At 47.8% G+C, this 22,364-nt stretch overlaps 1 protein-coding gene across 6 annotated transcripts in view; it reads right to left on the bottom strand.

Moving 5' to 3' along the window:
• The window catches only part of CRBN (cereblon), a 58,762-nt gene that overhangs the window by 26,307 nt on the left and 10,091 nt on the right, over window positions 1-22,364 (bottom strand). For 2 of the 6 annotated variants that reach the window (XM_071439302.1, XM_071439307.1), the window contains exons 1-5: window positions 12,146-12,311; window positions 10,893-11,076; window positions 9,005-9,120; window positions 8,766-8,922; window positions 7,839-7,972 (exon numbers count right to left, since the gene is read on the bottom strand). In XM_071439302.1, coding sequence (XP_071295403.1) covers window positions 7,839-7,932 — 94 coding nt within the window. In that variant the 5' untranslated portion in view covers window positions 7,933-7,972; window positions 8,766-8,922; window positions 9,005-9,120; window positions 10,893-11,076; window positions 12,146-12,311. Of the gene's footprint in view, window positions 1-7,838; window positions 7,973-8,765; window positions 8,923-9,004; window positions 9,121-10,892; window positions 11,077-12,145; window positions 12,312-16,035; window positions 16,098-19,788; window positions 20,029-22,364 lie in introns of those variants that run through there. The other 4 variants (XM_071439304.1, XM_071439303.1, XM_071439305.1 and 1 more) reach the window with 4 other exon arrangements.

Raw genomic sequence — 22,364 nt, 5'->3', positions numbered from 1 at the left:
ATGAAATTTTACAGTAAGTCCTGATGTATATTTTCTGTTAAGAGTTTTAGGGCTCAGCTATATCATGTACTTATCTGGAGTGTCAGCCCTGGGGCTTACAGCAGCTGATGAGAGCTCTGCTAAAGGTGAGCAATAACTCCCAAGATTTAAGTCTGCTTTCAGGGATTTTGGAAATAGATACATCTGCTAATGTCTATTATTCTATAGCTTTTGTCTTTTAAATAATCTTTATCATCAGGGAATAATCTAATATACATTATTTTCAGTGGAAACAAGGGTTCTGCTCATAATTACTCAACTACAGCTGTTCTGAAAATTCCCTCAGCACTGGATAAGTGTCTCAACAGCCTTTTTTATTGCTTCCTATTTTCCTGGCACACTGACAGCCTGGCTTCCCAAAGCTCCAATGGGTGACACTTATCCAAGTTAAATAAGGGACTAGTGAATGGAAACTTCCCAAACACCTGAATTCTTCAATCCTCAAAGTCTCAAAGTGAGAATTGAAGAATTCCCACCCCTGCCATGGCAGGGACACCTCCCACTGCCCCAGGTGCTCCAGCCCCAGTGTCCAGCCTGGCCTTGGGCACTGCCAGGGATCCAGGGCTGCCCACCCTCCAGGGAAGGATTTCCTCCATGTATCCAATATATCCAATGAACTCCTCAGCTCAGAGCCATTCTCCTGGTCCTGTCTGGCTCCTGGCCCCTCAGATCCTGCATTGCCATGGGGCAAACAGAGGTTTTCACTCTGATTCATGTTTGGAATGAGTTCAGACCCAAGAGCTGACAGGTTTCCAGCCCCATGGATGCTCCTGAAGCCCCTGTGCATTGTGGTTCTGCTGCCCTGGCTCCAATATCCCATCCCTGCCCATCCCAAACTGTGCAGACCCCCACCCTACAAACCTCACCTCCCCACACTGCCAATGCACAGAAAAGCTTTGGCTCAGCAATTCTCCTCAGCCAAATTCTATCCATTTCAAGCCTGTTTACAGAAATGCCTCCCAGGTCTTGCTACCAAACACCAGAACAGCAAGAATATCTCTGCTTTTCCCCAAAAGATTAAAGACTTTCAGATAAGAACTGGTTACAGAAACAATATTAAAAGAGAAGTGCAGTTCTAGAGCTCCCTGTGCCTGATATCCTTCCTCTCCCCTGAGCAGCAGCACTGGCTTAACTCCTCTTTTCCAAGATCTCTTTATGTAGTGAAATGGGATCCATCAAAGAACAGACTTTTCCCCTTGCCTCCAGTAAAACCAAGGACTTCTCTTGATCCCATGAGTCAGATCTAATCCTTGGGATTGGTTTTGGCTCAGTGCTGTAATCACTTATTTATGGCACTCAGTCTATCACAGCAGCAGCCTCATTGGAACAAATGGGGCAGTTTTTCATGTGCTCCTTCAGGGCCAGGGCCCCTCAAAGCCATTTGAGCCCCCAAGTCCTCCTTTAACCTGGGCCTTCCCCTGGCTCCCCCAGGCAGGATTTTCAGGCTGAGGAGGGAGCTCAGCCCTCACTCCCACCCAGGGCAGCTCTGTCCTCAGAGGAGGCAGAGCACAGCACTAATTATTTTAATGATTGGAAATGAACTGTGAATTTCTTAAGAGCCATTGAAGCAAAACACTTTGAGTCAATCTCCCCACATTAACAGCAGAGTGCTGGAGATTGCTCATATCTTTGAGATGATGAAGCACATCTGCTAGATTTCCCCAGCTAATAGCAGGCCAAGTGTTAAAGCATCAAACTTTGCCTCCCATCCTTCTGATGAAATAAAGGAAAAGGACAAAGAAAGAAACCCCACACAGCACCTTCCATTGAGCCCTGCTGAGCTGGAGCTGGTGTCCATCAGGGCATCCCCAGGGACACCTGGCAGGGAATGGGCAGGGCCACCCTGCTCCTCTGGCAACACCTGCCTGGCACTGGGATCCCTCAGTGGGCTCAGGATGCTCTGAGGGATGCAGGATGCTCTGAGGGATGCTCTGAGGAATGCAGGATGCTCTGAGGGATGCAGGATGCTCTGAGGGATGCTCTGAGGGATGCAGGATGCTCTGAGGGATGCAGGATGCTCTGAGGGAAGCAGGGATGCTCTGAGGGATGCAGGGATGCTCTGAGGGATGCTCTGAGGGATGCAGGATGCTCTGCTGCACAGGCCCTGCATGCATGGCTGGCTCTGCAGTGTGGCATCTCCAGATCAGCAGTTATTCCTCTATCCCTGTTTGCTTATTCCTGCTCTAACTGTGCTGCTCATTGCTGATTTGCTTTTTCTTTGTATATCCAAGGAAATGCAAATATGGGATTTAATCAGGAGGATGAGCCACGGCAGCCAGTGTTTGCCAAACAGTTTAGTGAGCCTGAGCACCTCCATTAGAGACAGAAGTTGCAGCAGCTCTAACAGACAATATTCAGGCAGCTCTGAGCACCCAAGCAGAAAGAAATCACCTAAAATTCATTTTTTAAAACGCTGCCTGAGCTTGAGTCGCTTAAAAATAAAAACGTCATTACTAATTCAGGGAAGTTTTCATTCAGGCCCAAATGCTGGCGTGCCAGAGTGGCACACACAGCCAGGGACCAGCCCTCAGCCATGGGCCTGGGTCAGAGCTGTCCCCAGAGAGCCCTGGGAGAGCAGCCTGGACAGGAGAGCTCATCCAGCACCATTAGCAGCTCCTGCTCGGTGTGGAGGCAGCATCATGTGCATCAGATTGCAAATGGAGCTGAGATTAAACACAGCTCCTAATGGCTCTGCAAACACATCTGGGAAAAACAGCAGAGCATTCAGCACTAAATTAACTCCTCATTTTTGCCAATATGGCCCTGTTTGCATTCCTCTGCAGCCTGGCCTCTGCACATGCCTTCCCTCAGCTCAGGCAGGGCTGCATTCCTTACTTCAGGAATAAATGCTCATTTCTGCTGGCAGGCATAAAATGGAGCAGCAGGATTTCCACAGTGCTCAGCCCAAGGCTCCTGATGGTGGGTGATGCCAACCAGAACCTTCCACCCCAGAGCCTGGGGCACACAGCACAGCCCAGCCCAGCCCCAGGCCAGCAATGAGCAAAGAGCACAAGGAATCCAGTGTTTTGTCTTCCCTGCTCCAGGAAGATTGTCCTCTTCAAAGACTCTCATCATTGGAATGGATTTAGCCCATTGCATTTCACAGGCTGGGCTGGGAAAGGCCACAGAAGCTGAAATTCCAGATTCAGGTGCCATCAGTTCAGTTACTGGTTTGGAACAGGCTCCCAGAGCAGCTGGGGCTGCCCCTGGACCCCTGGAAGTGGCCAAGGCCAGGCTGGATGGGACTGGGAGCACCTGGGAGAGGGGAAGGTGTCCCTTGCACTGGGATGGGATGAGTTTTAATGTCCCTCCCAACTCAAAGCACTCTGATTCTGTGACAAGTGACACCACAGTCCTTCTCCTCCCTGACCACACAGCTGCTGTAGCTCTCCTGGAGACACTATCCAAAAGGAACAACCAGGCACAATGCCATTTCCTTGCTGTTAACATTCCCTTTCCAGGCCACCCAGCAGCACTCAGCCCTGTCCCACAGGGGCCATGCAGGGCCCTGTGAGCACACAGAGCCCTCTGCAGTGGCAGCAGCACAATAATTCCCTTTTTACAAGGTGCTGCCAGCCTTGTGCCCAGGCCAGCTGTACAAACCTGCCCCTTTAGCAGAGCCCTCAGTGGGGTCACTGTCCTGCTGCTGCCCCGTGCTGGACACCAGCAGCAGAACTCTGCCCCTTTGGCCATGTTCTCAGCCTTTAAACACTGAATAATTTAACAGCAGTGTTCTGTGACTGCAGTGTTGCTCAGCTCACCTCACTCTGATGGCTCTCATTCCTTGAATTGAGCTGGGCCCTCTGCACATGGCCATGGCTGATCCCAGAACACCGAGTCCCCCAGCCTGTCTCCAGCCTGCCCCAGCATCCCAGCCTCGTCCCTGTGATGGAAATAATCACATTTCATAGCCACTGCTACATCCCTGCCTCCTCTGGGCTGCTGAGCCTCCAGCTGACCCCTGTGGTGCCTTTGCTCAGGCAGCCAAAAGCCCCAGGGTTTGGAACAGGAGTGCAATACTCTCCATGGAAATACTGTGGGAGAGCAGCTCACTGCCTGGCCCTGCCCATGGCTCCCAGGGTGAGCTGAGAAACCCAGCCCAAGATGAATTCTCTCCAGTAATTTTCCTCTTGCCCATTACCTCGTGCTCAGTGCACCAGAAGTGCACATTCCTGCGTGGCTCAGAGATAAAGAACTGTTTAGATGTTTATTAAACAACAGAGCTGAATGAAATCAGTCTCATTATGTTGTCTGGAGGATGGGAGTTAATTGGAAGACAGAATGATTTACTCCAGTTTGAAATACCAAGTGGGGTTTGGAGTAAGTTAATGACAATGAGGATCAGAATGAGGGTGTGGAAAATGGAAATTTTGTTTTAATTCCTACTGAAGTACTTTTGTAAATGAGTGTGCTCTCGCCTCACTGTGAGAGGTTCCTCCCAGCTTGCTTTGCTGTTCCCCATTTAAATGTTATCCCAGGATTAAACACTATCACTGGACACTTGATTTTAAGTACAGCAATTTAATTTTCTAAATAAAACACCAGAGAGGAGCCAGAGTGGCAACTGGGGGGAATCTCCTGGACACAGAAAATCCAGAAAACAAGTGCTGGGAAGCTGAGGAGCAGGGACACCCCAGCCCTCTCTGTGCTGCCTGAAGCACTCCCACAATGGTTTGGGTCCTGTCAATCCCAAATGTCACCACTGTCATTTGGGAAAAGCCAGCATGGCATTTCCAGAGCGTTTCCACCTCTGCCTGTTGTGCCTGTGCTCATTTCTGCTGCTGAGGGGGATTTTTTGGGTGGAAGAGCCACATCTGCAGCAAACGCTGAGCGTTTATTCCCCAGAATAAAGACAAATAATAGGAAGGGCTCCAAATGCTCCCAGCAGCCGTGGAATGACTGCACAACAGCCCACAGAGCCCAGAGAAGCTCTCACAGAGCTAAAGTGGGATTTATACTGCACAGAGATGGGAATGGGGCCATTAACAGGAGAGCTGCAGCCAGGGCAGGGAGGGGAAATGGGGGGAAAAGCCCCGTTTGGGGGCATTGCCAAGAGCCTGGGATGATGCCAAGGCCAGGCAGCAGCAGATGTGTGGGGGCACCTCCAGGGCCTGGGCTCCTGCAAGGGCAGAGGATCCCTGGTGGGAAATGGCAGGAAAAGAGATGCTGTTTATTGTCAGTGCCCCAGGAGCATTTCCTGCCGTGGAGATGGAGAGCAATGACAAGAGAAGGAAAGCAGGTCCAGGGAGCTGCTCCTGTGCTGCCCCTGCCTCACCTCACCAGGGCGGATGCAGGGATGCTCCACTCACCTTGTCCTGCCTCCAAGGACCCTAAAGGCCACACCTGAGCTGCTCCCATTCCTCCCTGAGGGCACAGAACGCCCTCAGCTCTCCTGACTTACTCTGAACCAAGATTAAACAGAATTTTGTGCAAAGATATCTTTGTTGCTATCGAGGGATGGTCAAATTCCCCCATCACATCATGCCAGGAAACCCAATGGTTTCCTCAGCAACTTTGCATCCTCCTCCTCTCCCATGGGAGAATCAAACTCCTCCCTCCCTCCTCTTCTGCCTCCTCCTCCTCCTCCTCTTCCATGAAAGACAAGGCACCAGCTGGCATTAAGAAAAAAACCCACATTTTCTTCTCTCCTCCTCCCCACCAAAACATTCATGAGTTTCAGTTTTACTTGTGTTTTCCACCACCAGTTTGGAGCAGCTTCTGGCTCACCCTGAGGGTGTCACCTGCCCCAGGAGCTGGGGACAGTCCCAAGAGCCACTGATCCCTGATGGCACAGAAATCAATCCCACTGGCAAGGCTGACCACATCCCCTCAGCATTTCATTACAACCCTTTTTCCCTCCCCATTCATTCATTTTTACATCTCTCAATCCCCGCCTTCAGCAGTTGTTTATTGTTTATCTAAACATCTCCTGCCATTGCCTGATATTCCCTCCCAGCCCTGCTCAAACATTCACCTTTTCCTGCCCTTCCTCAGCTTCAACCAGCCCAGGACCAAATCCCCCTGCAGTCCTTTCAGTTTAACACCTGCTTTGGTTACTCCAGTTGCTCTTCCATAAGGTATTCCCAAACAAGCTTGTAGCTCCAATATTTTACTGCACTAACAAACCTGGAGCTCCCACAGAGCTCCTCTGGAGGCGTCTGAGTTCACCACAGGTTTAAAGATCACCTTTGCAGAAGCACCAGCTCTTACATCACTGGAAATTAAAACTATTAACATGGTTTGGATTATTTTGTCTGCAGGCAAAAGCAGATTGCTGTTGCAAGGGAATTATTCCTGAGATATTGCTCTCTGCTTGTTCCTTCACAAGGACAGAGTTATAAAAAATTATGCAACGCCATAAGCTTAAAATATGTGGAAAAGGGAAAAATAACAAGTCTGCAACATTTGCAAGTGAAAAAATGCCATGCAATTCAAATTCCTCTGGAATTTACAAAACAGAGGAGTTGTCAAGTGTCAGTCCAAGTTTCTCCTTACAGTGCATGTTTGTCACCCTCCCCAAACCTGCCCCGAATCCCCAGCTCTCACAGCAGTGGGAGCTCAGTGAGAATCCCTCTCCAGCAGAGCCAGCTCCCTCCTGGAGCATCCAAACCCTGCAGCTAAAGCTCATCCAGTCCCACCCCTCACACCCTCCACCATCCCAGGCTGGTCCAGGTCTCATCCAGCCTGGCCCTGGACCCTCCTGGGATGGGGCAGCCACAGCTTCTGTGGGCACCCAACTTTATAGTTCCTTTTGCACATCAAATATCTCCTTTTTCCTGATCTTCCTAGCTGCCCAACACCAACCAGCAAACCCAGCTGACATTAAAACATTTTGGCCTTTACTTTTGGAAGGCTCTGCCCCTCTGCAGACACCATCTTCTGCTTCAGCACAGAGGAGCAGGGGGTGTTGAGGCTGAGCTGGGTGGCAGTGGCAGAGGACAGAGAGCTGGACACACCTGAGGAGCTGGGGGAGATGCAGGGCACAGAGAGCTGGGTGGAGATGCTGGGCAATGCCTGGTGGATCCCTGGGCTTGGGGGCAAACTGCTGGAAGAGGGTTCCTTGTTCCCTCCACCATTGTATTGACCTAGATTCCTGTCAATTCCTGGATTCATGCTCAGGAAGAGATACTGTCCTGCCTTTTCAGCACACACACTGGAGAAAAGGTGCTTCACATGTCAAGCAGGCCCCTTTCCAATTAGAGCCCTTTGAATCCAGTTTAGCAGCAGAGATATGAAATAAACAGCGAGGCAGCCACAAAGCTCATCCATCCACTCCTGATTAGTTCCACAATGCCTCCCATCCCTGCACCACTCCAGGTGGAACGTTCTGCCTTTCCCTGCCTCCTGAATTCCGTTTATTTGAAGAAATATCGAGTGAGGCAGCAGGATGCAGCAGGGTATTTGTCAGCGCATCGATCGGGATTTGCATGGCAGGGTGTTTGTGTGCAGCCTGTTCCTCCCCAGCGTTAACCACGGCGTGAATTCCTGGGGAATTTATGGCCCTGCTCCTTCCAAAGTGCCCTGTTAAGTCCCTCAGCTCCTGACAGGTCTCAGTTGCAAACACTGGGTTGTTCAGCACAAAACAAAAGGGCAGCGCTGCCCTGATCAATACGGACTCACGGGAAGCTGCCAAGGGATATTCATCTCCCAGCCTGGGAATTACAGCACAGGTTCTGCCTCTGGAGAGGCTGTGGAGCCAAGGATGCCTGGGGGCAACAGGGCACCCATACCTGCAGCCATTCAAACCCATGTGAGGGATTGAATCCATGAAATCTCCCTCGGAATTCCAATCCCAGCACCTGTTCCATCAAAGGAGACAGATCCGTGATCCACGTCCACTTGAGCCACCCAAAAGAGAGAGGGATATGCAGATATCTTCTTCACATGCTGCATTTTACTGTCACTTTTTCTCTCATTATTCCCCTCATTTTACCTGTCATTAAGAGAAAAAAAAAAAAATTGCATTTTTGTTTTCCCAATCCCTGATTTTCAGACAATGAGAATGAGATTCCCAAGATGGGAGCAGAGCAACTGCCAAGAGCCTCTTGACCAGTTCCTGTCATCCTGCTCAGCCATTTATATGGGAATTCCAGCTGTAGATATGGGAATGGAAGCAGAATCCCAGCCACAGATATGGGAATGGAAGCAGAATTCCAGCCATAGATATGGGAATGGAAGTGGAATTCCAGCCACAGATATGGGAATGGAAGCATTCCATTTATATGGGAATTCCAGCTGTAGATAAGGGAATGGAAGCAGAATTCCAGCTGTAGATATGGGAATGGAAGCAGAATTCCAACCATAGATATGGGAATGGAAGCAGAATCCCAGCCACAGATATGGGAATGGAAGCAGAATTCCAGCTGTAGATAAGGGAATGGAAGCAGAATCCCAGCCATGGATATGGGAATGGAAGCAGAATTCCAGCCATAGATATGGGAATGGAAGCAGAATCCCAGCCATGGATGTGGGAATGGAAGCAGAATTCCAGCCACAGATATGGGAATGGAAGCAGAATCCCAGCCATGGATGTGGGAATTTCAGCACAGCACAGTCTGGGTCTTGGATTATCAGGAATCTTGGGTTTGATACAGGCAGCACTTGAAGCCCCCAAAGCTTCCAGCTGCTGAGGGGCACTGGGAGAAGCAGTCCCAAAATCTATGCCATAAGCGCCAGGACCACGTCATTAAAAGGAACAATCATTAATTACAGAGGACTTTTCTTACCTGGAGGTAACAGAGCCCTGGTTTGTGTGAATCCTCATCTGTGGTGCCATAAAAATCTCCTGGTTTTGCCACAGCCAGTGGGGCTGTCCTTGGGATGAGGCAAAACCATCTGAGGAGCAGATGGAGCAGGGCAGCTCCTGACAAAAAATAGACATTCCTTTAAAAATGGATGAAAGCAACATTTAATTTAGTTGAAAGGTGGAAATGAACCATTAAGAAATACAGGCTCGTCTAAATACCTGCTTGTCATGTATATTTAATTGTTTTCATTTCCATTTGGATTGTGCTCTGCACTTACACAATGGCCACAGCTTGTCCTCAAGTGTCTGAGCACGGAGAGGGATTTGAGAGGATTCTGCAAGGGAGAAGGATGAGGAGATTTCTGGGCAAAAATAGATACCAAAACCATCCAAAATGCTGTTATGAAGAATTATTAGTCAGTCCTTGATAAAGAGATGCAAAAGCAGGGGTAAGTAGCAGGACAAACCCACATTACAAATACATCAGCCATAAAAAAACTGCTGCTTGAAGAGTCTGGTAAAACAAATTATAATTTTCCTTCTTTTTCTTCAAACCAGGACAAACCAGTGGAAAGTATTGCTCCAAAGCATTTCACTGATATCAGATCAGCTGCAAAAGATATTTCAGGAGCAGCTAATTACCAAAGCTCTGATCAATGTGCAGTGGGATGAAGGTTGTACCTCCTGCAGGTTCCAGACCTCAGCTCCAAAGATGTTCTTCAGAGTCCTTGAAAAATTCATTTTCTTCACAACTCTCCTCATTATTTATTAATGACTGTTATTCTGAATTCTGGATCACCATCATTTCCTCAAGCAGGAGCATTATTTTTCCTTCTCTTATCAAAACAGAGTCAGGAACTCGAGTACCTGCCCCCGGGGTTTGAGTGCTCCCCCTTTTCCCCAGGCCAGGAGCCCTCATATCCAGAACTTACACAGATCCAGCAGGAATTTATATGAGACCCTCAGAGCCTTCAATGTTTTCTCTTTAGAAATTCCTGCCGAGGGGGTTTTGGTTTCAGCTGAGATAATGAAATTCAGAGATCACGGCCCGGCAGGGGCTGCCCATGCAGAGAAGGTGTTTGGGCAGTACAAGAGGCACTTTAACCACCACTTTTTTCTGCATATCCACAATTCCAGAGGGATTCTGTTCCCGTGGTCCCAGGGCTGCTCAAGGATCTGACTGAACTCCCTGATCTTCCCAGCAGCTGTGGCCAGAGCTCCTCTGGCAGCTTTGCCATCAGAGCTGTGTCAATGAGGGGCATGGAAATTCATCCCAGTGGGTGCCTTCCTTATGGAAATGAGTTATTGCACGGAGGTTCAGCTAATGTGAGCATAAAAAAATGATCTCTTTCCTCAGAGAGAGGACAGATGGCTCTCCCTCCTTGTGAAGGGTTGGTTTTTCAACACAAGCTGCCTCTCCAGTGGAGAGGAGGGGGGGAATCATCTCTTAATTACTGCTCCATTGGCTGAAAGCACATTCTTGGAGCAGAAGGTATTAGATGGAGTTTTCTTACACCAAAGTCAGACATAAAAAAGAAATCACAGAACTGTTTTGGTTAACAGGAGGAAAATTTATATTAAAAAATCCCCACTAGAACTGGGTGATTCTTCCCCACTTCTCAAGAACAACTTGAATCAAGGCCAGAGTCTGTTTTCACAGGAGGTGAAACACAAACATCCAAAGAATTAAGTGACAATTCCTTCATGTTCCTGAGTTATGGATTAGAAAAATCGTCTCAGCAGCGCTGATCAATGGGAACTTCAAAGAGAAACACAGCCCATCCATTACAGTTCCTCCCAATTACATCCTTCTGCTGAGAACTGCATTTTATGTTCCTTCCAGGCTTCCAAAAAAAGAGGGAGCAGGATTTTGAAAAAGAGCTTCTAAGCGAGTTTTACCTTTTTATTGAATTTAAACACCACAGGACTGGTTAAATTGGGAGTAAATTCCACACTTCTGAAATGGAAGCACAATTTTCAAACCAAAACCAGAAACATCTCAAAGCTGTTGGTTTTTCTGATCATTTTCTTTCCTTTTTGATGAGACTTCTACAACAAATTTCATCTAAATCCATAAATCATTTTGAGTAAGCTGAAAATCATTTACCTGGTATGGTTGGGTGAGCTGTGGGTTTTCATCAAGTTCTGGGCTCTCTGAGTTTTGGAGAGGAGTTTGGGATTGCTCCCTTCTTTTCTCCTGGAAACCACAGAGAAACGTGACTCTATCCTTCTCCCTCCATCAGCCAAAGGCTTCATTAAAGTGGAGAATCCCACCTGAGGCCAGGAAATCCCTGGAAAACAGGAAAAACAGCAGCAGCATCTCCTGAGTGTTGGTACTTTTCTATTGTGGGTTTTTTTACCTCCAGCCCATTGAGTGCCCAGCAGCTCCCACCATTCCCAGATGTCCTGCTGGAAATGAGCCTGTTCTGGATGGGGATTCCCACCTGCCACACATTCCCTGTTCAGGCAGGAGTCTCTGAGCCCTTCAGAGGGTTGAGGAGCAGTCCTGCACACAAACAGTGAATTACCCCATGCTCTCCTTCAGCAGTGGCTGATCCTGGCACACCAAGGTGGGACCAGCAGCATTTCCTTTCTGCCAGTCCCTGGAATTCAGCAGGGCTGCTGCACACAGCCCCCGTGGTGACCAGCCTGCCTTGACCACCAGCAGCTCCCAATTAACTGATGGGATCTCTAAAGATCATTACCCAGTCCCCACCGTGACTGCAGTGTAACTATGGAATCACCCCCTGGTTACCCAGAATGAGCCAGGGCTTTGTTGGCTTTGCAGGGCACAGATAACAATGGATTCTGTTTGGGAAATCATGCACCAATTATCTCTGAAATTAGGCTGCACACAGGGGACTGCTAAGCAGCCATGGAAAAATTACAATTTTCTTCCCCACTCCTGCCTCTTCCCAGCCCACCTCAGGCCTCCCATCTCATCATTTCTTTCTGCTGTAGTTTGTTCTTACCCAGCCCCAGCCCCCAGAGAAGGCAATTCTGGAGCTCCCAGGCTCAGGTGTCTGCTCTGGCGTTTGTCCATCCCCACCACACCAGGTACCAAATCCAGAGCTGCTGCCACACCTGGGGGCTGTGGGGGAGGCAGAGCCCTGCAGCAGCCTCAGGGCTTCAGCTGCAAGCACACAGCCACAGAATCCCTCAGGCTGGAAAAACCCTCCCAGATCATCAAGTCCAACCTTCACCCAAATACCCCCTGCCCACTAAACACATCACAAAGTGCCTCCTGACTCGTTTTGTGAGCACAAAACCCCCAGGTGGACTCAGCTTGTCCTGGGTGCATGCAGTACCCTCCACTTCACACCCAATTCCTCAGCCTCTCACAAATTTCTAGGCACAAACCTTTGAGCAAACGGGGACTTCAGTAAAAACTCTTTATAGAGGTAAAAGAGGAGATTCCTTGTGGCAGCAGCAGAAAGAGCAGCTGGATGTTCTTCAGCAGTGGCTGATTAATCCTTTTCATTCAAAAATCATTGGATTTAAAGGAATAAAACTGTTCTTGGAACTCCTGCAAGGCAGAATGTTTTGCCCAGTCGAAAAGCTGTATCTCATCAATGGTGGCTCCATTTGGCCAGTAATAGTCACCTCCTTTCCTTTTAATTACAATTATTTCCATGAGAAAAGTCAGAGCAGTAACTGTGAGCATTCCACATAGTCAAATGACTATTATAATTATTAATTTTAAAAAGATAGCTGTATTTTAACAGAACAAACCAGGTGCCAGCAACAGAGCTGCCTCCTAATGATCAAGATTTGATTTTGAAGAGAACAGTAGTGAAGGTTTGCCCTTGCAGCCCCTGACAGGAGCCCAAGCCCATCCACCCTGGCCCAAAGACTCACAGAAGACAGCTGGGGTGCTCTGGGCCCATGGAGGTGACAAGAGTCTTGTTCTCCACAGCTTCCCAAACCTGCCAGTGCCACGCCCCATCCCGTTAATTCAGGTTTCCCTTGGAAATCACACCTGGGTTGGGTGGCTGCCCCCGTGGAAAAGCTGCTGTGCATCCTGGGGTTAATGGCAGCTTTGTGGAAATCAGGAAAAATGCAGGTTCCTGTTCCAGCCTGCAGGGAGAGAGGCTTTTTGGGGGGTTTTAAGAGGAAGAGCTGCAGTGAGCCCTCCCTGGAGGGGCTGCAGCATCAGCAGCTCCCAGGGGCTGAGCTGGGCCAGGCCTGACCAGCACTGCACAAAACAACCTCCTTTCCTGCCAGGAAAACTCCCAGGTGCTGCTTTCCCCGATTCAGCCATCCCTCAGCCCTGAGCAAAGCAGCAGTTTTCTCCAAAAGGCCATTATTTGGATAAATCAAGCGTGGAACTGCATCAGGGCAGAGCAGGAGGGCCAGGCAGCAGAGGAAGGACAGGACAGAGCCACTGAAAACACAAAACACCCACCAGCATCTGTGTTCTGCATCTCTGCAAAGGAGAGAAAGCTGATCTGGGCATTTCCTTATTTCCATCCTACCAGCCCAAGTCCTTTTTGGGGATTTTTAATTGCACAAAGCATTTTTCTGCTCCTTCCAAAGTGCTCTTTATGTGGAAAGCACTGGTGAAGTAGCAGGGAGGAGTTTGTGTTCCAGCAGGTCTGGAGCAGGTCTGGAGCACTCCCTTCACACAACAGGTCCCACCCTGGGGCGTTTTTCTAACAGCAAACAGGGTTGCCAAAGAAATAAATGTTTATACAGCACATTGGATTTATCACTGGAGTAAATCAGGTGATGGTGGGGAAAAACAGGAGTGGAAGTTATCCACAGGCATGGCAATTTGAGAGAGCCTTCTTCCCAAAATACCTGAGCCAGGGAATCTCCCTGGAAGCTCAGCCCAGAGCCCAGGCTGGTTCCATACCAGTGCCTTTGGTCTTTAATCACTCCAGAGACACAGCTCCCACTGATATCAGCACAGCTTTTGCATTCTTGCAAAATCAGCATCTCTTTTGGGTTGTGGTTTTTTTTTTTTTTTTTTTTTACAGCAAAATCACACACTCAGCTTCAGGGGGAGCTGGGTGGCAAAACCCCAGTGAAAATCCCAGGCAAGTCTCCTTTCTGACCTGACTCAAAATTAAAAATGTAACAAATAGCACTCAGCAGAGAGCTGAGGAAATGCTGCAAGAGCAGTGAGAGGGATGCTTGCTTTGGGCACAATGTGTAGGAAAATAGGTGCATATAAATACACTTTAAAAACATCAAGATTCATGCAGGAACTGAAAACAAAGACTTCCTACATACCCACAGAGCAATCCCACACACAGACACGAGGCTCCTGAATTTGGGTTAGAAGCATTGAAGAGGAAATGTTTACATTCCTGCTTCTTCTATGAAACTTGTTTTAAAATGAAACAAGGATCCTTTTACAAGGGATGGAGTGACAGGACAAGGGGAATGGATTTAAACTGCCAGAGGGCAGGGATGGAAGGGATATTGGGAATTAGGAATTGTTCCCTGGCAGGGTGGGCAGCCCCTGGCACAGCTGGGGCTGCCCCTGGATCCCTGGCAGTGCCCAAGGCCAGGTTGGACACTGGGCTGGAGCACCTGGGACAGTGGGAGGTGTCCCTGCCATGGCAGGGGTGGCACTGGGTGGGATTTAATGTCCCTTCCTACCCAACCCATTCCATGATTCTGTGATTTCAATGTCTATTTAAGCCCTGACATGGAAGTGAAAGCAGCTCATGGCACAGTGGGGCAGGGTCTGTGCCCCTGGACAAACCCAGGTTATCTGAGGCAGCAGCTCCTCCCTGCCCTCCCCAGCTCTGCACACACAGAACAGGAGCTCGTTAATTAAGGTTCCCAAGTCCCCTTGCACGGCTTTCAGAGCAGAGGAGAGGAGGCTCTCCCAGCTCAGCTTATTTATGGCATCCTCAGGGCATTTTGCTCATGTGTCCAGAGCCCAACTTCTCCTTTTTTTAAGCAATCCCAAAGCCTGACCTGTGATGGCCTCAGCGTTGTCCTGGCACTGCCCTGGTGTGCAGCTCCTGTCAGCCAGAGCCAGAAGAGGAAGCTCTGCTGCATTCCTGCACCCAAATCTATAGCTCATAAAATTATCAAATGTTATGGCTTTATCAAACCCCATTTGTAATTCCTTCAGCAAAATCGTTCTGGTTTTATTTTAAGCATAGGTTGTTCAAATTTTCAGTACCTTTTGTATTAATAATATTAAAATAAGTTAAAACATTTATAGAGAATAACCTGCAATAAGTTGAGTGTTCGTAACATCAAGCAAAGTTAAGTTTCACTATGTTTAGGTCTAAGCACTCTTAATTAACATTTTATCACTTTGATATTCTGTCAAAATTGAGTTCATTATTCCTTGCTATCAGAGTTCATTCATTTCAAGTTTAAGTGCTGCTTAAGATAAATTACCCTAAGTTTTGTTAAAAATCATACAATATCTAGTTTATATTCTATTGGCTGGAGTAGAATACCTGGATATTGCCATCCCCTTCCAGTGCCACCCTTGGACAGCTGTGGTTCTTCTGGAATGCCAGGACACAGAGCTGGCAGCTCCCCAGGAGAGCAGGGAATAGTTTTTATATATATATATATATATATATATATATATATATATATATATATATATTATATACATATATAAAATATTTATTATATATATATTTTTTGTTTGGGGTTTTTTTTGTTTGTTTTTTTGTTTTTTGTATTTACTAAGACATTACCTTATTCTGGGAAAAAAATCTCTTAGTCCATGAGTTATTCCTCTGGGTAGAAAAAAATACTTTCTTTTTTTCCTAAAAATAAACCAGCCTGACAGAAATTAATGAGTTTATCAAATTTTTAAGGGAGTGACAAACTCTTAAGCTTAACTTAGCATCCAGTTTTCCCGTGGCAGTTTCTCAGCCCTGTTAGAAGCTGTAGATATTGGAGTGTGGAACAGAGATATTCCCAGATTTATGGTGAGCCTGACAATGATTATGTAGCCCATTGAGATGGAGTGGTGTGATTTAGTGGTTTGGGAGGCATTTGTCAGGCTTGATGAATGCATCTGGTGATTCAGGCAATGAAAATGTGAGATTTCCAGCCAGTGGCAGATAAAGGATGCTGCCTGACACATGGGGTCATGGCAGGGGCTATGGAAGGGGATAAAATTTTTATTTGTTTCTCATTTAGAGTTTTAGAGGGAGATGGGAAGGGAGATAAACTTCCTTCAGCTGAAGAGGCTGTGGAGAGGGTGTATCCTAATGAATATTTGGCTATTTTTGTGTCCTGGTTTCTCACCTGCCCCTGCTCACCTGCACAGGGCATCCAGGTGGGTGCACTCAGGGCTCTCCAGGCTCCCCCAGCATTCCCAGCTCTGCAGAAAAACATGGACATAGTGATTTTCTCATTTGCCTGCTGTAGAGCACACTAAGGTTTGATACAAAGCCAGCTGGAAATGAGAAATTGCCTTTAGATGGGTCCAAAATGTGGGCATTTTCTTAGGCAAAATGAGTTAAAATGAGCTTTTGAAATTCCAGCCATATCCAGACAATTTACAGCTCATTTTGGTTTCAAGTTCCCAGACAGAAACAGGTTCTTAGGAAAACAAGGTATTTTGAGATGTGCTCTCTACTGAATTTGTACACAAATCCCAGAATTGTTTTGGATTGGAAGAGACTTTAAAACTCATCCCATCCCACCCCTGCCATGGCAGGGACACCTCCCACTGTCCCAGATTGCTCCAGCCTGGCCTTGGGCGCTGCCAGGGATCCAGGGGCAGCCCCAGCTGCTCTGGGCACCTGTGCCAGGGCCTCAAGGAAAATATTTCCCATAATTGAATCAGGTATGAAACAGCAGGCAAAGAGGACCCAGGCCAGAGGCTGTTCAAGGCAAAAAGGAAGGAAATTGAGGACCCTGTTGCTTCAAGAGCAGTGGAGAACAAGCCTTACTGCACTAATGGACATTTCTCAGTCAATTACATGCCAGTGCTGGTCCATTTTCCTGGAATGTTTTATTCTGAAGCTTTCAGATAGAAATGCTCCATTTTAACTAAGATATATCATTATATATATTTTTACCTTGTATTACTTAGGGTTTCCAAGGAAAATACATTCCATTCATACTCAGCAGAAGCAAAGCCATGCTCTGCTTTGAATCCCAAGCTCAGCTCTCACTTAACAAAACCAGCCTGAGCTGTGCTAGAGCATCAATCCATAGAGAAGTACTTAGGAGGAATAAATTGATTTTCTCATTGCTCTATGTTGGCTAAAAATTATTCGATTATGTATTTAGCTGCTAATGGAAACTCATTAGTAGATTTTCATTTCATGCTTGTTTGCACCTGCAATCCATTTTTCCCTGTCCAAAGCACTGTTTCATTTCAGTTCCGTGCTATAAATTTCCTTGCATATAAACTGATAAGCGTCAGCCAAAATTCAGTGTACGTGGTCTGAAATAGCTCAGGGCCATCTGTTTCACAACAGCATCGTTAAAGCAGCACATCCTGGTGTAACAGGGGGGCTGTTAACTCTGCATTTGATGGCCTAACTTGCCTCATTGTTTGCTCATTAACTTTGTTATCCTCGTTAGTGTCAGCTCCTTGACATTGTCCTGTTGGCTCCGGGCTGCCCCAAGCCCCACAAGGCTCCCTGGGCATCTTTTTAACCCAAAGGTGGAACATTCCCACCTTCAGGGCCCCCTCGTTCCCACTCCCTGCTTTTCTGTGGGATGGAAGCTCAGTGATGTTCAGTCAAACCAAGCTCAGTGGCCTCTGGCTCTGTTTGGAGGGAGATGCTGTTACCTGTGAGAACAGCACCCAATTCCAGCCAAATCCAACAAAACCAGTTTGAATTCCCCCTCCTTATCCTTCTCCAGTTTCCTGATGCGTTCATGCCTTGGCATCTGCAGGAAGGGCAGCACAAGGAATGAGGCCCTGTGGCATTCACATTCTCTGAGCAGAGAGAGAATTCTCTCTCAGCATTTTTTCCTGGAGAAGCACAGAGAGAAGAAGAGAAAGCCATTCTTATCTCTGTTCTCTGCTCCTGTTGTTTCTGCACATGAGGAATGTGTTATGGAGATTGTTTACCTGAAGGGATTTGTCAGTTGGATTCTGCTGAGGTTGTTTTGTTCCCTTGGCCAGTTGGCTCAGAGCTGAGTCCTGGCTGTCTCAAACAGTCGTGGGTTTTTCTTTAGTATTCTTTAGTGTCATTTGTACAGTATAGTTCAGTTCTCTTTAGTATAGTTATACTGTAGTATTAATGTCATATAGTATAGTTTTAATAAAGCAGTTGTTCAGCCTTCTGAATCATGGAGTCAGATGCCAATTGTGAGAAATTGCTCCTCATGTCATAGTTTAGGAAGGTTTATTAAACCTTATCAAAAAACCACAGAAGACTGAATAAAGAAAAAAGGTTCTGGCGCCAGGAGCAAAAGATTTTCCCCGCCATGTGCTCAGCCCCCTCACAATGGAGGTTTTTCCTTTTTTAACCCTTTAACCCATCCCAAAGTTCCGTCCATCAACCCCTTCTTTGCTGTCCAGTGGTGGAGATCTCTTCCTCAAATCCTGACTGGAGCTCAGGTGTTCCACAGTGACAAGCCAGCCCTCCCAGCTGTCCCTTGATAACCACACAAGGGGGTAAAACATCACTATAAATCTATAAAACTTTTCTCAACCTATATCCATGATATTTGTCCAGTAATTGTGAGAGTCAATCCTGCATTACTCATCTATCACACAATCATTCCCAGATGTTGGGGTCGCCCTGAACTCAATAAAGCCCTGCAATTCCCAATTCCTGCTTCCACCTCCCACCCAGAAACCCTGCCCAGCTTGGGCTCAGCTCTGCCTTCCCTCTGCCCTTTCATCTCCCAGCTCAGTCCCAGCAGACCCCACAGGAGGGGAAAGCAGAGCAGTCACCCTGATTTACCCATCCAATATCCCTTCAAGCATCCCCAGCTCGGTGCCAGAGCACCCTGGGCTGCAGCAGCACTGGATGGGCTGGGAAGGCTCCTGCTGGGAATAAGGAGGGCAGAGATCAGAGGTGCAGGAATGGCAGATGACCAGAGCCTGCTCACTATGAGCTGCTGGGCATTTTCTTTTGGAGTAACCCATGTCCAGGTTAGTGAAGCAGAACCTGATCATAATAATTATGTCACTCTTTGTTTTCATAGGAAGAAATTAATAAGTTGTTCAACTTCAGCAGAACTACTCTGAATTGATCCAAATATGAGAAGTGACTCTCAGTGTTGTGTACCAGCGCAGCCCCCACAGAGAAAAATGCATTTGCTGTAAAAATATCTATTTTATCAGGTAGCTCAAGCCTCTGGGGTCTGCCTGCATTCCCCACCCGAGTAACTGAGAGCAGGAACAGCTCTGAATGTGCTTGTTAAGTGGGCCTGATCAATACAAATCTATTTCTCAATTAAGTAGAAGATCCTGGTGTATGTGTATTGCCTGCAGGCCAAAAGAGTTCAGAGCAAAACTGGATTCCAGAATACAAAGTTGTGTTGTTTTTGCTCTGTCTTTTAAATGAGCTTTACCAGCATGCAACTGCAATCCTTGTGAACTCTGCAGATTAAATTTCCTTGCAGTAATGACCACTAGGAATTAGTGAAATGTTAATCTTCCCACCTGCTGTGTATGATTATACACGAGTCTAATCAACCTGATTACAAAAGAAAGTAATTTCTGCTTTTACAGGGTTTTTGTTGTTGTTGTCTGCTTTAGTTCTTCCTGAGGAGCTGTGAAATTCCTTACCCTGTATTTTAAAGCAAAAATAATGATGAAATTAAAATGTGTAAAGGGGAGCAATGGGGGCTGATAGTAATTGCTTTACAAGAGATACAGTAATTGATGCTCTGAGGATTTATTTGAAAGCATGGAAGTGAATTAGGAACCTGCTTTATCTGGATTTGCTTGCTCTGATGAAGTCACTGCGGTCTTTGTGTCTTGGTTTTCAGCTAAACTCTTCTTAATGAGAATGCTAATAATTACAGTGGCACTAAATTGTTTTAGGGACACAGGAGGATGGGAGCCACATTTTAATGTCATTTAAAGCCACACCCACCTTTCTGCTGCCAGCCCTGAAGGAGGAAATCCATCAGAGATTGGATCCATCCAACTCCTTGAAAATTCCAGCCATATCCAGACACGTGGGTGAATGTGAAGACAAGCTAAAAATCTACATCTGATTGTATTTCTTGGCTTAAAGCTTTGTTAAGGCTGGGCCCACCCACCTTGGGAGCAGGTATTGCAGCACAGAGAGGCTTTCCAAGTGAGAACTCCAGGAAAATGAGTGTCCAGACACCTGAAAATACAAGAAATGCAGGGTAAGCCACATAGGGTAATAACGTTTGCCAGAGCCAATGTTATCCTGCTTTGTGCAGCAGTCAAAGCCAGTTTCCTGAGCAGCCACACACCCCAGAACACCTGAACTCCACCCCCTGCACATGGAAACACCTGGGATAATCCCATAATATCCATCCACCTAATCCACATATGGCTGCCACTCATCCAAATTCCAGGCCTGGTGGGCACCACTGCACAGGCACATTTATCATTCCCAGAGCCACGAGATGCCAAACGTGCCCCCAGTGTTGCCAGCAGCGCTGGGATCTCCATGGTGACAGCGTGTGTCACATCCCTGAGTTACCTGAGTGATCATTGCCATCCTTTCATCTGATCCTCACTTTTCATCTCTGCCTCCGAGTGCAGCGGGCTCCTAATGGAGAGGAATTGACAAACATCCTCATATTCCTCAGAGGAAAAGCAATTCTTTTCTCATCTACACTCCTGCAACTGAATTCAAGCAACAGCTTTTGCAGTAAGAGCTGCTCGTGGAAGTCAGGAATTTGCCTTTGACACACACACAGAGCCAGCTGTACACTGGGCTGGAGGATGGCAAAAAAGCACCTTGCTAAAACATCCCCAAAAGCCTCTAAAGAAGCCTCTTTCTCCAAACCTGGGGCAGTCCCAGCTCTCCCTCACCCCCAGTTCTTCCCAGCCCCACTTCTTCCAGTGCAGAAATCCCAGAGATCACCTCTGCTCTTCCTCATTTCTGGCTATGGCACAGAAAATGAACCCAGGGGTGGCTGAACCCAGGCCTTCCAGGAGCTGCAGTCTGGAGAAAAATCCTCCTGGGATGTCCAAGCAATGTGTCACCTTGTGCAGGAGCTGTGGAGGGGGATTTTGGAGGGTGCCACAGCCACAACTCGGCCCAGCCAGAATCCCCTGGGCTGTGCCGTGGTTCCTCCCTCTCCCTCCTCCTCATGCTCTCTAACTCTGCTTTTAGGAAAGCTGAGCATTTCCCAGCCTGGTTTAAATCCTCAATCTGGCTTAAATCCTGGCTTAAATCCTGGCTTAAATCCCAGCCTGGGTTAAATCCTCAATGCCTCAGACAATCTGGGTTCTCTCACACTTTGGGTTGTACAGGAGTGTCCTTGGGAGAGGAACCCCCAGGCTGGGGAGGGAATTTTGGAGATGGGAGACCCATAACCCAAGCAGGGCACCCAGCAAGCTCAGCAGTGTGAGACACTGGTGTGACAGAAATAAAGACCATTCCAATGGGGTTATCAGCTGTAAAACTGCTCCTGAGACACTCTGCAGGCCTGTGCTGAGGGCAGAGGGAGGCCAGCCTTGGTGAGTGTGACATGAGGGGAGCAGGACTGATTGCTGTGCACCCACCCCAAAATGCTGCATTTTGGGGTTAATCTGTTTCTTATTGCAGAAATAAATCCAAGAGATCACTGAAGTGCTGTCCCCAGCCCTCTGCAGTCCCCTGCTCCCCTCCCAGCACAGTCCCCGTTACCTAACACCTGGGAGGGGATTTAAAAGGAACTCTTCATCTCATTTCATACATTAGTGCTAAGTTTAGCTTCTGTAGGTAACAGTTTCTGTATGAACTAATAAAGAGGTATGTTTAGAATCTCAGGGGCACACTCTCTGCTCGTTTGAAACAAATGAGGATTATATAAGGAGGAACAGGAGCTACAAATAGGATTCATAAAATAAATGGGCTGTGAGCTTGCAGTGGTGTGGAGCCATTAAAGGTGACGAGTGGCCACAGCGTGTCCTTCCCCTGGGACAGCCCTGGGGACAGCAGGGCCAGGCCTGGCCAGGCTGGAGCACTCAGGTTTTGGCTCCTGCAGGGCCCTGGCACCACTGCCAGCTCCCCAGGGCCCCCCAAGCTCCACCTTGTCCCTGGGACAGCCCTGGGGACAGCAGGGCCAGGCCTGGCCAGGCTGGAGCACTCAGGTTTTGGCTCCTGCAGGGCCCTGGCACCACTGCCAGCTCCCCAGGGCCCCCCAAGCTCCACCTGGTGCTGTTTGTGCTGCCCCAGAGCAGCTCTGCCTCCCCACAGGGGCAAGGATGCTGCAGCAGAGCCTGGAGCTTCTGCACCCTGCAAGGAACCCCCCGTGGCTCCTGATGGACCCCAAAAGCTCAGCTCTGCCTCAGCTGGCCCGTGAAGTGCCAGTCACACTGTCCCTGCCACCAGTGCCAGCCCAGAGCCAGAATGCTGTGACAAACCCAGGGCTGGCTGTGCCTGCTGCCCCTGCTCCTTCCAGCCCAGCAAACAGCGCTCCAAGTACTGATCCCAAATGCTAAAATCCGACAAAATGCTGCATTTATTCATACTGCTGCCTC

Source organism: Agelaius tricolor, unplaced genomic scaffold, assembly GCF_023055355.1.
Source record: "Agelaius tricolor isolate 1412-34295 unplaced genomic scaffold, bAgeTri1.0.p SCAF_14, whole genome shotgun sequence".
Lineage (NCBI taxonomy): Eukaryota > Metazoa > Chordata > Aves > Passeriformes > Icteridae > Agelaius > Agelaius tricolor.
The sequence above is the reverse complement of the archived record's forward strand: the minus strand, read 5'-3'. Positions and strand labels throughout refer to the sequence as shown.